We start from the raw sequence: 18010 nt of genomic DNA, 5'->3' as shown, positions 1-18010 counted from the left end.
TTCCCAGGGTCCTGGGATCGAGCCCTGCATCAGGCTCTCTGCTCAGTAGGGCGCCTGCTTCCTTTCCTCTCTCTCTGCCTACTTGGGATCTCTGTCAAATAAATAAATAAAATCTTAAAAAAAAAAAAAAATCCTGGGCGCCTGGGTGGCTCAGTGGGTTAAGCCGCTGCCTTCGGCTCAGGTCATGATCTCAGGGTCCTAGGATCGAGTCCCGCATCGGGCTCTCTGCTCAGCAGGGAGCCTGCTTCCCTTCCTCTCTCTCTGCCTGCCTCTCTGCCTACTTGTGATCTCTGTCTGTCAAATAAATAAATAAAATCTTAAAAAAAAAAAATCCTAACTTGGGGAATTAACCTGGTTATGTAATTTTATTCATTTAAACTGCTTGAAAACAAAGATTTCTTAACATTATTGTCAATTCCACAGTTTCTACAAACACCTACCACCTTTCTATCCCTCAGTCCCTTTACAGGGCATTTCAGGGATCCTCCCTGTTAGTCACACTTTACCAAATGTCATCAATTTAGCATTTTTTGGCATTAAATCACATAATTTTACTTTCCAAGCAAAACAGAGTGGGCAATCATATTTAATCCCAAGAAGTTAATTCAAAGCAAGTTTTCTAATGATTGGTCAAAAATGGAAAAGTACCTAACCCACCTCCACAATCAGACCCATTTGACTCAAAGATTTCAGATAAAAGAGATTTAAAAATCTTAGATTGCTGACTTAACACACAAATTTGCTTCTGGCAAATCTTTCAAGGTACAATTTCCTTCTCACAATCTGAGGTGCTTTTTCTACAGCTTTCTGATTCCCACTTCTATGGCTTGAGCAGACTAGAAAAAAATATATTTGACAAGCTGGTGAACCTGCACAATAAGGGTATAAGAGCCTCTAAAAGAAGATGGCCTAGTAAAAAATGCACAGTAAAAAGCTTTACAAACATATCAAAGAGGAGTAAGGATCAAACCCCAGAGAACCCAGGCTTTACTCATTAGCCTTCCTGTATACTGACTATATTTTTGACACAGTAATAAAAAACTTCTATCAATAAGTTCCCTGTTCTTCCACCACAATCTTAGTATCATAAAATTCTACAACTAAATGGAACCTTGAGAGATGATTTTGTTTAATGTACTCATTTTACAAATAAGGAAAGTGAAAACAGTGGAGTGACTAGCACAAGGTCACGCAGCTGGTCAGAAGCATAATAGTGATGAGGTTTTATGATACCCTATTCTATTCTTTGAAAAGCTGTATTAGCAAAGAAAACACTCTTAAATCAAACAATAACTTAACAGTAACTGTAACTAAGCCACACAAAAATAAAATCCATCCACATAAGGAGAACAAAGGGTTAGAACAGGAAGTTACTCCAAATTAAACAGAAAGCAGCAGCATTTGTATATCCAATCCAGGGGTTTCTTAAGGGCACAACCTCGCACATATTTTCTGAACCATTTTATTAGTTACTACATGCCAGGGTGTGTGTCCTGGGTGTTTGCGAAATGTATCTCCTTAAGATGAGGCCACAATGACCCTAGTGGCAAAGGTTTGAAAAATGATAACTTCTGGCATAGATAACTGACGGTACTAAAGGAACCCACAAATGTGGTGCCAATAATCAAAAAGGACTGAACTTGAAGGGGGTAGAGATATTGCTGGGAGCAAGTAATCATGAAAACGGTCTAAGAATAAAAATCCAAGAGAGCAAAGTTGGACATACACTAATGACCAGAGAGCACAATAAAAAGAAGGCAGTTTCAGAGCTTGCCTGGCATCAGACAGCTTTCACCTGCAAAAGAAAGAAGGAAAAAATTCTCACAGAGACAAGAGAAAGATTGGAGGTTTGCTTCTGAGTGATGGACTAGATATGACCTAATAGGTATTTGCCATCTCTTATTTCTGGGACTCTGATCCAAGAACAAACAGCAAGAGGACCATGAAAAATCAGCCCTGTTGGATCTGGAGTTCTGCCTTGACAAGATATAAAGCTCATTCATAGATCTGACTGTGCTCATGAGACTGCAGTTCAACTCCTGCTGCTAGAGCAAGGGGAGGGGGAAGGAAGATAGAAAGGGGTGAGTGGGAAGGAGGTGGAAGATCTGGGTTGTGACTATAATAGCTACAGTAATTAGAGTGTTTCCAAGCTGCTGGAGAAGTCTTCAGAGCAGGGAACTAGGATGAGAGATGGGGGAGGGGAAAAAGCATGAGGAAGCAAACTACTGAAAATGCTAGGAAAGTATATTGTGGTTTGTGAACAGTTTAAAACAAACAAACAACTATGATGGCTTCATATGGGTAAATAAAGAACGTTATATTCTTTCCGAGAAGTTAATACTATACAAATAACTGTGAGGCTCCCACTTAAAGCTAGGTTATGAACCAGGTTTAAGCAGATAACTGCAAATGTTTCTGTCTTTGCAGTGGTCTACTGGCCCTGGCCTTATACCGTTGCCTCCCTTTCCCCTAATCAATCAATCAATCAATCAATCTATGTATCTAAAGCTCTCTCTATCCCTTAGAGAGCCTTCACTCCACTTGGAAAAGGGTTTTCTGAACTCTAAACAGGTAATATCACTTAGTTCCCTTCAATCAACTGTTAATTAGTACCCAGTGAATTCAATGAGGGGGGGCAGCACATAGCCTGTTGTGTTGACCTAACACAGAAAATGACTAGAGGGCCCTAAAAAAATCAGAAAATAAACGCCCAAGTTATTTGTTCATACATTTTTGGCTCTATGGCACTGCCTACTATAGTGGCATGAACACGTGAAAGAAAAATAATATATTAACAGAAGATGATGATGGTAACCTACAAGAAAAACCCGGGATTTTGCAAAAAACCTAAAAATAGAAAGTCCTCCTCCAAGTTATAGGAAATAGTATACTTGTTTCTAAGATAAATATATAGTTGAGGTATTATTTTCTTAACATGATTTGGCTTGAGATGATTTGATTCTAACAAGTGATGTTAATCTCAATGCCAGAGAAAAGAGTTATAAAGGTGCTAAGAGAAACTAAAAATGGAACAGGACATCTGAAGCGATGCAAACTTCATATGGAAATTTACATTCATAAAATAAAAACACATGCAAATTTCTTGAGGGAGGCATGTCAGGTAGACCTACACAAAAAGTCAATTATATCTTTTGCATAAAACCTGCTGGGTAGTCTCCCAGTGGGTTAAATCTATTTCACCACACTGAAAGCAAAGAATTTTCTCCTTCCCATTTCCCTCTAATAAACAAGCACTAGAAAACTGAATTACCACCATTTCCTTCCCATTCATAGGGCATAAAGCCAGAAATCACAGAACTACAATAAGGCCAGCTAGGACTACGTCTAAGGCATGTTGCTCAGTATTCTACAAGAAACATAGAGAAAGAAAAATCTCTTTTTTCTATTCCATTATCATCTTACTAACAAACCTGTATCAGACATCAGGAAATGTGAAACAAAGAGCAATTTCACACATACGAACTGAACCTAAACCACGGAAGACCCAGTATTTTCTTGTCACTGTGGCATGTGATTCTTTAACCACCTGCTCAATAATCCCTCTTCAGCTGCACAGCTGCTGCCAATTCCACATGCCCAGCTAGGCAGGTGCTTTGGTGAATTACCTGTTCCCTAGTGAAAAGAGTCCTTCACTGACACTTAGTGGGCCCAGATCCTGCCAATCAGCATCACCGATCTTCATTTTGTCTGTCACAGCCAACTTTTATGAGAGATATCGTGATGGCATATTCAGCACACTATGTGATTTTGTATTTTGTGGGGTTTGTTCTTGTTGCTGTTGTTTTTTAAAGGAAACGGATTTTTAAAAATCAAGTAGAAGTGAAAATTCAACTGCTGAAAAGAAAACTTGCCACACAACATAAGGCTGCCTTATCTCAGAATGGCCCCATCTGTCTGGCAGTATTCCCATCCATGACTGGTTTTCCACAAGGGAAAATAACAATTGCTCAGCTACCTATGTAGCAGAAGAAAGTGGCAGTTGCAAAGTGCTATGGTACCTGGCAGGAATGGGGGGGGGGGGGGGGGAAGAACTTCTGAAGTCTCCATGGTTGAGCCCATGGCAGTAGTGTTCGGAGTCAAATAAATAAGGAGCGGCCCTTCTAATTGTCAGAGCAATGCTAAACCCCTCAACTATTTATCCTGTTCCAGTCCTTTAGTTGCTATATGCTAATTGCAACATAATTACTACCAGGAGCCAAAATTATGCTCCTATATCCTCACACAAAATAAGCACTAATCTGCCCAGCTATCTAGACCTCTCACAAGAAAACATTTTCTACCAAGAAAACCAAAGTGCTCTCTGAAAGACGGTCATAATCAGAAGACTCAGAAGACTCCCTGTGGCAAGGGCCCAACTCTGAAACCACTAATTCTAATCAGGGCAAACTTCATAGGAGGCTTTTGCCTTTGTTGTGACCTGACAGGATTCAGAATGAATGCCTACAACCCAAGGACAAAATGCTTTGGACTCAATTTAGGTGAGGCTTCACCCAGAGACCTTGGACAGGTAAGTTGGAAATACTCTAAAGACAGACAACACTTCTAGAAAGACTTTAAGATAGTTCTGTCATCAAGAACATGTTCCCTCCCAACAAAGCCCAACACCTAAGCAAGTCATCATTTTAAGAAACTCACTGAAATAAAGGGATGAGGGAGGCACATAGACTCAGCACCTCAGAACAAGACCTCTACCAAAACCAAAGGCTAAAATTCCTATGGTTGGCTATTGTGTACACAGTGCATTGTGTGCAATTGCCCTCTCACAATGAGTCTAATTTCTAATCTCTTCTTAAAAGTTTTCCTTAATACACTAAATGGAAACCTCATTTCTAATCCCAAATAATTTTTTACCCAACTAATAGTACCTAAATACTATCTGGACACTTCTATGAGATATTTACAAGGATAGCATTTCTTCTAGCTTATTCTCATCCTTCTCTCATTAATAAACCCCAAGACCTCAAATGATTTTTACGTTCATCACTTTGACAAATTTCTCCCTAATACAAAGGCAGAGATGGCCTTTATGCACAATGGCAAGTCATCTCTTTTAAAATAAAGATTAAAAAGAAAGTTGTTTTGTTTCCATAGCCCTTGTCCAGATAGGCAAATTCTGTGGCTTTTTTGCTGTGCAATTATTACTGACCAGGAAATCACCATTAAAAAGGTACTTGGTATTCCTAAACAAGCAAAAATCACTGTTGAGTGTCCAATCTGTTTAAAAAGAAATATGATGGTTCAAACAAGAGTGGAAACCTCCCCTTGGAGTCTTCTTCCTTAAAGGTCTGACACAAACATCGGATTGAGTCTCCCAGATACGATTCCTCCACAACTTAGTACAGGCTAGCCAAAGAGGCAGGCACAACATGGCTGGCATTCCCTATTCTTCTGAAAAATGTGTGCCAATGAGCTCTGCATTGTTCCTCACTCAAAAAGAAGAGCCTTTCTGTCTGGCCTCCTCCAATGGCAAGCCCCAGTCTGGAAAAGGAAGAAAATGGCACTGAGGAGCCTGGGAGATGGAGCATATCCAAAGCTCTCAGACAAGACTTGAACCTATGACCTTCACTGTGTACACAATAGGCGGGTGAGAGGGACCGGTTTATCTCTGCAGCAGCAGTTCTCAGCCCTGGGGTAGCACTCCCGATAAAATGACACAGACTATTGTGTGTGGCAGCAGAACAGTCATCTCCTCACAACAGCCTAAACCAGCACTCCCTCCCCCAAGACAAAGCAGCAGGGGTGAAATTAACTCAAGGCTGCAGAGCAAAGCCTAGTACAGAAAAGAGAGGCCTGTGGGGGATTGGGGACTCTCCTCAACCCCTGGGGCTCTGGACACATGGCTAGAACAGACAGGTTTTCTCCCCCATCTTTCCCACTCTCATTTAGGTAGGAAGCTGCTTCTTAGAGAATTTAATCATCTATGATTTGTTCAGAAATATTCCCCCTGAAGGGCTCTGATCTCTCCACCCTGTGTGAGCCTAATTCCTAGAAGCTGAAATGACTGTTTGCTGCTGCCTGTTTCACAAACACACATTAATTGGTCAGATGTGTCTCCTCCTCCTCAACCCCAGAGGGAGGAAGGAGAATCTGAGCAAAGCACAGAGATGATCCAACCGTAATTACACATAAAGGGAAAAGAGGGCAGCATGGGTTTTTCCAAACAGGACAGGGTCACAAATCCTCCCGGGGGTACAAGGAGAGCAGTTAAGGGCCAGGCCCAGGGATCCCTCCATCTTGAAGAAAAGGACAGGAGTAAATGTGACCTGAAGACTAGAAGGAGCACACACCCACAACCTACTTACTGCACACTCCGGGCCACCTTGCCCCCCCGGCCCCAGAGCCGCGCACACGTCCTGCTCCCAACCCTTACCCCTGAACCCCCCTAACTCCCTGACTAGCCCCAGCCGCCTTAGGCCCCCTCGAGATACCCAGACTCGTCACTGAAACTCTCTGGCCTGTCCCCACAACCTGGTCTGACCCTAATCCTCTCTTGGGCACCCCTACCCTGAGGTTGAACCGACCCCGGCCACGCTTTGAACTTCACCCCGCGCCCCTCGACCCCCCTCCCCCACCCACGTAACGACCCCCCCTCCTCCCCCCCAAACACACCTTCCCCTCGCTCCGCCCCAGCCCCCCAACCCCCACTTCCTCCGACAGGCGCCGCTGCCCCCGGCCCCCTCAGCCCCGGCCCCCCTCAGCGCCACGGCCTCTCTCCTCCCCCAGCCCCGGCTCCACACAAAGCTTCGGACTCACCGCGCGGCCGGTCCCGGGAGCCGCCACCTCCGCCCGCCCGGGGCCCCGGGCCGTAGAGCCGCCGCTGCTACCGGGCCCAGGCCGCCATCCGTTCCCGCGGCCCCTCCCCCCCCACCCCACCCCGCCTCAGCTCCGGCTCTCCGCCCCCTCCCCGCGCCGCTCCGCCCCGCCCGGCCGGTGCCGCTGTGTCCGGGGCCGCGGGTCCCTCAGCCGCCGCCACCGCCGCCGCCGCCGCCGCGATCCGGGACAACCAGGGCCGCCCCGAAGACCCGGAAACTGGACTACCGGGCCCTCGGATCTGGATTCCGGGCTGCTGTGGAGTCTGGAGCGGGAGTGCGCCGTGGAAACCCGGAACCTGGATGAAAGAGCCAAATCCTGGGTCTCGGAATACGCGATCACACGGAGCCCGGATTAGAGTCGTAGCTCTGGGAATGCTGGAAAACCCGGCGAGCCGGTTAAAACAGATATAAAGTCGGAGAAACCTGGACTGGAGAGCTCGAACCTAACGCTCTCCCCTCGTGGAAAGAACTCTAGCAGGACCAGACTTCCTCGCAGAAAGATCTCTGGGGAATCATACCTTAAATACAGAAGACACCAGTTCCGTAGGTGTCCAGAGGAAAAGGCCCTAAGGGGTCTGAACGTGAATATCCATAAAGAACAGAAGAGCAAGCACAGCTCATAATGGTTTCATCCATTTTATCCTTTGGTTCAGCAAATTATCTACCCCCTAATTTGTTTTATCCTTTGTTCTCTAGTTTCTTTCTTAGGATTACCACTTGTTTTTTTCTGCAAAGTACCCACTTCTCATCTTTCTATATCCCTTTTCATCTCACCATCCTATATCACCAAATCTTGTTGCTTTTTATTATTTAAAAGCCCGATGCTGTCCTTCTGCAACCCACTATTCTAACGACTGTAACTTTTACCTTTCCATATCTGCCACTCATCTGTGTTTGCCCAGTACACTACATAGTAGACATTCAGTCCGTGTTTACGTGAACCCTCCCACCCACCTCTCACTTGTGAAATATAAACTTTTCATGACCTCTTCCCTAAAACTTCCACCTCCTTCCATAGCAAACAAATTTCTTAATTTTCAAGGCTCCCCTTTCTTAGCCCCTCTTACGTCCTTCCTGTGTCCTTGATCATTTTAGCTCTGCAGTTTTTATCTTTATTCCCTTCTCCTGAGGCATCCTTCAACAGTGCCACTCAAGATAGTGTGTGACTTGGGAATGCAGCCAGGCCATAAAACCCCTTTACTCTCCATCTACACACACACACACACACACACACACACACACGGTGGGGATGGGGTTGGGGGCTAAAGATGAACACTAAGCCTGTCTAGCCTAAGAAGAATAATCTCTCTTTGGCCTATCAATATTTAACTTGTTCTAGTACAGTATAGGGCAGTACTGATTCCAGGTGACAGCACACTTCCAATCTCTACTAGGCAATGTTACAGTGAGGATTCACTATTTAGCAGGTAGACAAAGAGTAGGGTTTTGTATTTTAGACTTAGATACGACTTAATTAAGGGTTAACAGTCAAGTAGTCATCTTCTACTGAAGAGCACGACCCTATCACTAGGGAGGACAGGACTGCAAAAATAGGGGAAAAAGGAAAATAAACAGTCCTACAGTGAACCTCAATTTTTAGCCAAAGAAAGTTTGCAAGCCTGGAAGAACCACCAAAATTTTTAAGTCATGTCCTGTACATTAAAAGAATCTTGAGTTTTAACTTCCTGTTCCTCTAGACCAGGGGTTGGCAAATTAGGCTCACATGCTCACTGCATGTTTTGGTTATGTCCCATGAGCTAAGAGTGGTTATTACATTTTTAAAGGGCAGAAAAATAATCAAAATAATATTTTGTGGTATGAGAATATAAAATTTCATATTTCAGTGTCCATAAATAAAGTTTTATGGGCTCATAGCCATACTCATTCATGTATGCATTATCTGTGGATTCATTTGTACTGTAACAGCAGAGTTGAATAGGTATAACAGAAACTTGTATGACCTCCAAAGCCTAAAATATTTGCTATCTGGCCCTGTGCAAAAAAAAGTGTGTGGACCCCTGTTCTGAATAAGCACTGTCCAACCGAATTTTTTGCAATGATGGAAATGTTCTGTATTTGTGCCCTCCAGTTCTGAAGTCACTAGCCACATGTGGCTGTTTGACCCTTTGAAATTTGGTTAATGGAACTAAAGAACTGAATTCTTAATTTCATTTAATTTAAATAACCACAAGTGGTTAGTAGCTACCATATTAGACAGTACAGCTCTAGACTATTCTCAAATCTTCCATATTGACATTTTTTGCCCCTTGTGCCAATATCTTACTCCCTTCCCGTGTCACACTCTATGTGGATTCTCAGTTCCCCCACTCCCTTACCCCCAGTCCTATTTATCTTACTCCAAGCTAGAATATTTACTGGGTTTTCTTTCTGGGCTCTCCATTGTCATAACTGAAATCTGATCAGTTTACCAAGTTTCACCCCGTGAATTAATCCACATTATGTGTACACATATAAATGGACATTTATACAAGTTTCTTTGTGTTGAAGGATGGAACTGTGCTATGTTCTTTCTTCTCTGCATGAGAGAAGTAGAAAAGCCCTCCACATGCTGGATCCCTTGTTGCTGCTGGAGCCTGTGATATGGATCACCTCCCTCCAAACACATTCACAGAAGCTGAGAACAGCAGATGTGTACTTGCTATTTGAATCTCAAGGAAAAAAATTCCTTCATTGCAAGCCTTTCTTTCCTCCCCCTAGGCCTAATAAACTGAAGTTAGTTGATTTCTCTAGTTTAATAGATGCTTGCTTTTTTACTGGCCTTTTCTAGCTGGGCAGGAGAACAACCCCAATACTGTCTCAATCTTGGCTAGGAGTTCTAGGAAAAGCATTAAAAAAAATTTTACCAAACTAAATGAAATCCACATAAACGGGCTTTAGTAGAGACAGCAGTTAAAATGGAAAGAGATTAAAGGTTATAACTCATAAAAACCATTACTTTGTAATTATTTGTAAAAGTAATCTTTAAAGTCTAGATTTTTTTTTACAGCTACACCCTAGGAAAAAATGGGTTTCTGTAAACTTCCAGCTTAAAGAGAAAAGAGGGGACACCTATTTCTGTTTCCCTAGATTAGCTATAGCAAGCAAAAACAAAACAAAAAACCCCACAAAACCCTTAGTCCATTCCAAACATCTGACTATGAAGTCAAAGTCTTCTAAATCCTGACAAGAAAAAGTATCTGGTTTCATATATATCCCACTCTGAGCTTACATAATTAAGACAGGGACCTGCCTAGAAAAACAAAAACACTGAATCCTTCAGGTACTGTACAAATCGAGAGCCACTGGACCCAACCATCCAAAAGGGGGCGCCAACAACATTTAGGCAGCAAAAAACCAGCTCAGAAATGTGAAACTTCCCTCAGGCCAAGCTGTCCCAGAGTTAAAAGGGTCAGTGCAAAGTGTTATAAAGCACTGAAAGGCAATTCCTGGGTGAATTTTGTACTCAGGATGCTAAGAATTTCCACTAGGCTTTAAACTATGCTATTCATCACTGAGCAACTGAGGGCCATCTACCCCCAAGTCTCTCCCACACTTCCTCCCCGGAGTCCTACAAATAAAAGACAGACCTTACACCATCACCATGTGAACTAAAGACAAACCTTCACAGTCTAACCATGAAAAGAAGTTTCCACGTTAGTTACTTTGCCATTTACTTATGCGACTCCGCTGCATATTTTGGATGCTGAGGGGGGTTCTTGTAAAGTTATAATGTTCTTGTGAACTTTCTTATCACAGCACACAAAATGGTTGCATAACCTGATCTTGCAGGTCCTGATGTTTTTCTTTAGGCATGCATACACAATCTATCCAGGTGAAAAAAATATCAATCCGGACTCCTCTGTGCTTGAGCTGCCATTCACATAAAAAGGCAGAAAACTTGTTGTTCCCTAGCCCTTCACCTTCTGCCTTTTGGTTTTATTCTGGAATTCAGAAAACCAGACAATTCCAGTGCAGAACTCATGGGATTACTGCTTGGTAATCTATTAACCCAGTGTGGGTTCATTAATAGTACTAGGGTCTTTAGGAAACCAGAATGAAACTCCCCCCCCCCCCCCCAAAGAAGTACCATTAGCTGTCCTTTCCACTTTCTCTACAGAAGCTGAACAGGAAAAGAATGAGAATACTGCATATCTGCATTACCGGAACAAGAATAGGGTGGGTTTTCCCTGGAAATCCAGAGTGATCAGGCCCCACAAAACCAGTGCCTAGAGCTATGCAACAAGCAGGGTTCACAGTTGAGTGAACATCAATGCATATGAGTACAGGCATTTCAATGCAAATACATGCTGAATATGAAGGATTAAAGAAAGGGGAAATTAATCTTTTTCATAACACAGGGCACTTTTTTTTCTCTCCTGTGCGCTCTCTTTTTTAAGTCATGCACACAACTGCTGGAGGGAATCCAACTTCCCTAGTGTTGTGGTGGTGCTTTATAAAAAGCAGAACATACACATTTAAGACCATGAATTTCCTGAGGATGCCAGCAACTGAGATTCTGACAGCTCTACTGAACGGCCTCAGAAAAAAAGTGCTTCACTAAGTGGGGCCAGACTGATGAGTGAAAATCTCATTTCAAACCAACCTTCTATTTCTCAAAGCTCACAGCTTCCTGAGGTGTGGATGGTTTAAAGTGTTGGGTTGCTGCATTTGAGGGTATTTGAATACGTTTACTGAAGGGACTTTATTTTTTAGTTTGTTTCTAATTGCCCCCATCCAAGTGACGGTTTTGCAATACTCACAACAATAAATAGGGCAGTTTCATGCTGCTTTAACAAGTGGCTCTATCTCCTCCCAGGCTGATCCCCTTATGGCCTAACATCTCAAACCAAAGAACAAAGTGGCAGCGCCCCTTCAGGTTATCCCTTCAAAAAAAAAAAAATCTGCCAAAGAAGGTTACTCAGCTTTTGAAGACTATTCACTTCAAGAGATGTTGGACTAGAGCAAAAAACTTGTTAAAACCCCTTTCAGTCCCATCACAGGATTGTATTAAACACAGGATTCCTCAAACATCCTAATACTCCAACCAGGCTATTGCTTTAAAAAGAAACTTTAAAATTCAAGTGGTTTCTCAAAAAAAATTGTTAACCTATGTTAAGAATTTTTGTAACCTCAAATCCAAGCCTCAGAGAGGAGAGTAATTTCCAACTTGTTCCTTCCTCTTCTGATACCATTCTGAGAGAAATGTCAAAGACCTAGAATTTTTTTTAAAATAGCATTTTATAAATAATGTATTCAAAGATTTTGACCTACTACATAAAGTAAGAATCCCACTCTTTAAGAAAAATATACAGATTTAGGTAAGAGTTTAAATTCTAAGAGATTCAAGCCTGATGCCAAGTCTTTAGATTTCTAATGCTTCAGTTCCAAAGGACCAGTGGATAGCAATTTTAGTACACAAAACTCCACTATGTTGTATAGTTCCTTTTCTCCTGGGTCAGACAGCTTTATTCTGCTTCATTAACCCCTTCTTTGCTCCTTGATGGATCTTGGAATCCAGTTTCCCTGTAAGGGAGAAAAAGAAGCCTCATTATTTATTTTTTATATTTGCAATGCAAATCTTTCATGGCCTCGCAGGTCCTCTGGTTACTGTGTTCCTGTCACATTCAATTATCTTGCTTCAGGACTCAGATACTTTCAAACTTCAGAATTTCATTCTGTAAGAAAGAGGAATCAGTGGGAATACTGTTTAAGGACACACAAATGTGGGCACTCTCACACACACACACACACACACACACACAAAATAAGTATTCACTTAAAGAATCTAAATAGTTAATATTTCTAATTATGTAGCTACTACGAAAGAAACACCATGGTTTCTCAAGATGTCTAATGCTAAGGCAAGTTTTTAAAGAATACACACATGTAATAAAGGAAGGCATTTCACACAGTGGGAAACTCATTCTTCTGACCTGTTAACTGGCTGAGCATAATGCATGAACCTCCCTTGCAGTGAGAAAAGCAGCTGAGTTCACCCCTTTGCTGCCTCCAACCTAATAGGGGGAGGGACCTGCAGCAGTGGAGTAGAATCCACATGAATGCTTTATTGACAAAGGGCCCCTATCACCAGCTAAGAAGGGCAAAGGTCATAGGCTGTATGACTCTCCTAAGTGTTAAAGTTAGAAAACAAGCAACCTTCCTGTCCCAGGTGACCCTAATGAGAGGTACTTCACTGATGTGGTCACTGACCTCTGACCCCTCACATCTACCAGGACAGGGTTTGGTTCAGTGGTAGCAGCCTTAAGAACTATCCCTCTCATGAAGACAATCTTAACAAAGTTCCTGTCTGTTTTGCACATTTCTTTCCCCCACAAGACTTAGTTAAGTCAATAGTGATGGGGACAGTGAACTGAAACAGAAACAGGGTAGTTCAGTCTCACACACACACAAAATAATAAAAATAAAGACTAACAAATAAATAAGGAGCCTCCCTTCAAGGACAGCCAGGTGTAAGCGTGACCCATAACTGCCCCATATTTGTTGTCACGTAAAACCTGGGGCAAGTTATTTAGTCTCTCTAGACCTCAATATTCTCATTTCTCCAACTAAAATAAGAATACATGTTTTGACTGCTCCAAAAGATTGTGAGAAAAATAATCTCAACCTAACAAGTTTTCCTGTTTTCTTAAATTTTGTTTTCTTTTCCCCCTTCATCTCTCTAGAGATATACCTGTCTCTGGAATAACATTACTTCTCAGAAACCCCCCTTCTTCAGAAACCATCACTAAGTAATGCCCGGAATGCTGTCCACAATAGTCACAAAGCTGTTGATTTTAATTTGGGCTTTAGAGCACAGAGTATTCCCAGGGATTTAGGAGTCTTTCATTCCCCAGGCTGCCCAGCTGGAAATTCGAACATGTGCCAGCAATCTGGCAAAAAGCCCTATTACAAGGCACGTTTGCCTTTGTATCTCTAACACTACCATAGTGGGTGCAAAATGGTAGGTGCTCAATAAATGTTTTCATCAAATCAATTAAACAAAGAAAGCAGACATTACAAATTTCAAAACCTTTGAATTATAGGAACTAAGTCACCAAAATTAGCAGATATCAGATAAACATGAGAGTATCCATTGTAAAGGTGGTGGTACCCAGAGGTATAAAGAAGTACTGCATCTTGTTCAACTTTTTAGGGCAAGCTAGGACAGAATTCAGAATTCCACCTAGGACTCTAGACTTCTAGTTTTCTGTATTGAGTAAGTTAGAAGACTGAGGTCCTAACTGTAGTTCTGAGACTAGCTAGCTGTATGTGAGGAAGTCGCCTAGTTAGTCTTATTCGATGCTTTCTCGATGCTGAGAGGAAATTGGACTATATAGCACAGAAGCCTCCTTCCAGCTCTGATATTATGCCTAAAAGTGAAAAATGATTGGAATAATCTGTTTCTGGGCAATCTGATAAAGTGAAAAGAGCAGAAAAATCAGAGACAGAAAGATGTGAGCAAAATACAACTTCTATAAACCTATTTACTCAGCTGAAAAATGAAAGGAGGGAAAAATTCCTACTAACTTACAAAGTTGAGAAAATTAAAACTAACATTGAGTGCTTTCTAAATACCAAGCACTGTGCTAAGTTTTTTATATACACTAAGTCATTTAATCCAATAACTAATTGAAATACTGTATGTTAAAGTGCTTCATAAACTCAAAGTTCTCTGAAAAAGTAAGGTAGTCATATCGATGCTGAGGCTTGGGAGTTGTGTTTCTTATTCATGGTCTCAGTTTACAACCCTAGACAAGTCTTTTAACTACATGTATTTCAGATTCCTCATATAAAATAGAGACATTACCTTCTTGACACTCTCAAAGCTTTACTGTTTAAGAACATTCCAAGTACAATCTTCAGAAAACTCCAGTCTGATTGTGAAAGCCCTCAAGTGAGACCAGCTCAGGAAAGATCAACCCATAGGAGCAAAGGACTCAATGGGTAGGCAAACTAATCCCTGGCTTCAAAGATGATGTCATAAAATGGAAAACTAATAGGAAGAAGGAGATATAGATAAAGGAAAAAGGGATTTCCAGCGCATTTCCAGGAATGCAGAAATTCTTTCATCTCCTAGACTACCTAAGAAAACCATACGAGTGCCAGCAATCTGTGAGCTCCTTATAAGTAAGGACTTCTCTGCATTCCTAACATCTACCACAGGGACTGCCAATAGTGGCAATTCTTGGGCCAGCTTCAGGCCATGAAGGCAAGGGACTGGGGCTTCTCGCATGAAGAAGCAGTCATTACAGTTGCCCTCAGACTACAGAAACTCTGAAATAGGTACTATTTCTACATATAGTACCTACAGCATTTCAGTGTTAACCACATCCTCAATCATGGTGCCTAAAAGAAAATCAAATACATGTGCAGCAGATGGACAAGAAGTTAAAAGGGGGAATAGTATTTGTCATCAATCGATATAACTCTCATAGGGATTTTCACATGTTTTGCATAACATATAAGGCAGTATTTGCATGAGTCTCTAGAGCATGGAATTCATTTGAAGTAAAAAGATTTCCTTTATCTCTTTGAGCATTTCACCTAAATATTCTACTATACTTTTTTGCATTTCCTTATTTGAGCAGACACACAGCCAAGTGATCATATTGCATATTGCTCTTTTCTGAATTATTTCAACTTCAAGAAACATAATTATCCCCAGGTCAAGCAAGCTCAAGTTTATGTGCCCAAAAGCATAAATCAAAATATATGCCTTTACTTCCAGTTATGGAATGAATAAGGAATGAGAATAAAAGGTACAACATAGAAAAATACAGTTAGGGGCGCCTGGGTGGCTCAGTCATTAAGTGTCTACCTTTGGCTCAGGTCATGATCCCAGGATCCTGGGATCTAGACCCGCATCAGGCTCCCTATTTGGTGGGAAGCCTGCTTCTCCCTCTCCCACTCCCTCTGCTTGTGTTTCCTCTCTCGGTTGTGTCTCTCTCTGTCAAATAAATAAAAATCTTAAAAAAAAAAAAAAGAAAAATACAGTTAATGATATTGTAATCATATTGTATGGTGATAGATGATAGGTACACTTGTGGTGGGCATAGCATAACACATAGGGATGTTGAATCACCACGTTGTACACCTGAAACTAATGGTGTGTCAACTATACTCAAAAAATTAAAATGTGTGTGTGTGTGTATAAAACCTTAATTTAAAGCATATATATGTGTGTGTGTGTGTGTGTGCGTGTGTGTGTACACACACACGCACACACACACAGGGTACAACAGGTAAATTTCTAAAAGCTTATTTGCAAGTCAGAGTTTGGAACTTGCATATCTCATAGAACTAATCTATAGAAGATTCCTAAGCCATCCTACAATAGAAAAACAAGAATAAAAACATTTAAGTCATAGGGCTATAATTGAAGGAGAGTATATTAATACCATGGACCTTAACCACTTAGCGTAATGATGTATCTAGAAGAAAATGTGAAGCATTTCAAATTAAGAGCCAAATACATATTTTCCCGTGTGACAGTGGGAGTAAAGACTTTTTCCAGCTGTCAGCTACTGAAGGTAGCTCCTTCAGCCTATGGGGAAGGAAGTTCTAGCAAAGTGTAAGACTTTTATTTTTTTATTTTTATTTTCAATTTTTTACCTAAATTCAATTTAGTTAACATATAGTGTATTACTAGTTTCAGGGGTAGAATTTAATGACTCATCAGCTACATATAACTCCTGAGTGTAAGATTTTTAGAGATGGTAAAGAGGGATGAAGGATGAAGGAATAAAGTGTTATAGGGAATAGAAACTTTACACCAAACTAAATCCTCAGGTAGAACATGATTTTTTTTTCCTTCTGGGGAGCCTGGCTGGCTCAGTCTATAGAGCATGTGACTCTTGATCTCAGGCTCATGAGTTCACAAAGGCCCCACATTGGGAATGGAGCCTACTTTAAAAAAAAAAAAAAAAATTCCTGAGATACATAGGGTCAACCCATTCTTTTCTTTTTTTCTTTAAATTTCACTATTATTTCTGACCAATGTTTTACCCTGTCTGGCCTACCATGGAAGAAGCTACAGTCTCACAATTTCTCTCTAGTCCTATTGTCCCTGAAAGAAGCACACAGCCCATTTTGGCTTTTTAAAAGCTTTTTTTTTTTTTTTAAGATTTTATTTATTTATTTGACAGACAGAGACCAGAGGTAGGCAGAGAGGCAGGCAGAGAGAGAGGGGGAGAAGCAGTCTCCCTGCTGAGCAGAGAGCCCGATGCAGGGCTCAATCCCAGGAATCTGAGATCATGACTGAGCCGAAGGCAGAGGCTCAACCCACTGAGCCACCCAGGCGCCCCGGCTTTTTAAAGCTTTTAAGAACAGAAACAATGGGGGAAAAGACAGGAGGTTACTAAAGCTCTCTCCTAAGAACATCACTCCTCCCACCCCTCATTAAACCTTATCGAGAAAAACAGGCCAGTACATGCATTGAAGGTAGGTCTCTGGGAGAGAAAGCAATGGAGTAAAACATTTCAGAGAAATATCTAAACTCTGTTTATACAGAACGTTTTCTCAAAAGAGCTAAGCAGCAGATAAAAACCAAGATAGGGAAGGAAGCTAAGAAAAGGTTATGGGGACTCAAGAACAAGCAGCCCTAGATATGGAAAAGACCTAAAATCTTTGGCTCCTACCACCAGTGCTGCTATGGGTGTCTAGAGTTAAGGTGAGAATGAAACAAAGAGGGATAGACTGCCACAACCAAAAAAGAGAAAAGAGAGATTTAAGTCCTAAATAGTGGAGGGGCGCCTGGGTGGCTCACTTGTTAAGCGTCTGCCTTCGGCTCAGGTCACGATCCCAGGGTCCTAGGATCAAGCCCCACATGGGGCTGCCTGCTTGGCAGGAAGCCTGCTTCTTCCTCTCTCACTTACCCTGCTGTGTTCCCTCTCTTGCTGTGTTTCTGTCAATTAAATAAATACATTTTAAAAATCTAAATAAATAAATTAATAGATCCTAAATAGTGGAGGAACGCCTGGGTGACTCAATCGGTTAAGTGTCCAACTCTTGGTTTTGGCCGTCATGAGATCGAGCCCTGCATCCGTCTCTGTGCTCAGCGAAAAGACTGCCTGATATTCTATCTCCCTCTGCCCTACCCCTAGCTTGCAATCTCTCTCCCTCTCTAAAATAAAATAGCTAAATAAAATTTAAAAAAAAATAAAAATTCTAGGGATGGC

At 41.7% G+C, this 18010-nt stretch overlaps 2 protein-coding genes across 7 annotated transcripts in view; both read right to left on the bottom strand.

The window, feature by feature from the left end:
• The window catches only part of ZNF609 (zinc finger protein 609), a 228594-nt gene extending 221691 nt beyond the window's left edge, over positions 1 to 6903 (bottom strand). For 3 of the 4 annotated variants that reach the window (XM_047735783.1, XM_047735784.1, XM_047735785.1), the window contains exon 1: positions 6775 to 6903. The gene's annotated coding sequence lies outside the window, so the exon portion shown is untranslated. The remainder of the gene's footprint in view (positions 1 to 6774) is intronic. The other variant, XM_047735786.1, reaches the window with a different exon arrangement.
• A 5378-nt stretch (positions 6904 to 12281) lies between these two features.
• The window catches only part of TRIP4 (thyroid hormone receptor interactor 4), a 68704-nt gene continuing 62975 nt past the window's right edge, over positions 12282 to 18010 (bottom strand). For all 3 annotated transcript variants that reach the window (XR_007128512.1, XM_047735787.1, XM_047735788.1), the window contains one exon: positions 12282 to 12356. Coding sequence is in view for 2 of the 3 variants with exons in the window: in XM_047735787.1 (XP_047591743.1) it covers positions 12289 to 12356 (68 nt within the window). In the remaining variant the exon portion in view is untranslated. The remainder of the gene's footprint in view (positions 12357 to 18010) is intronic.

This window comes from Lutra lutra, chromosome 7 (genome assembly GCF_902655055.1).
Source record: "Lutra lutra chromosome 7, mLutLut1.2, whole genome shotgun sequence".
Taxonomy (NCBI): Eukaryota; Metazoa; Chordata; class Mammalia; order Carnivora; family Mustelidae; genus Lutra; species Lutra lutra.
The sequence above is the reverse complement of the archived record's forward strand: the minus strand, read 5'-3'. Positions and strand labels throughout refer to the sequence as shown.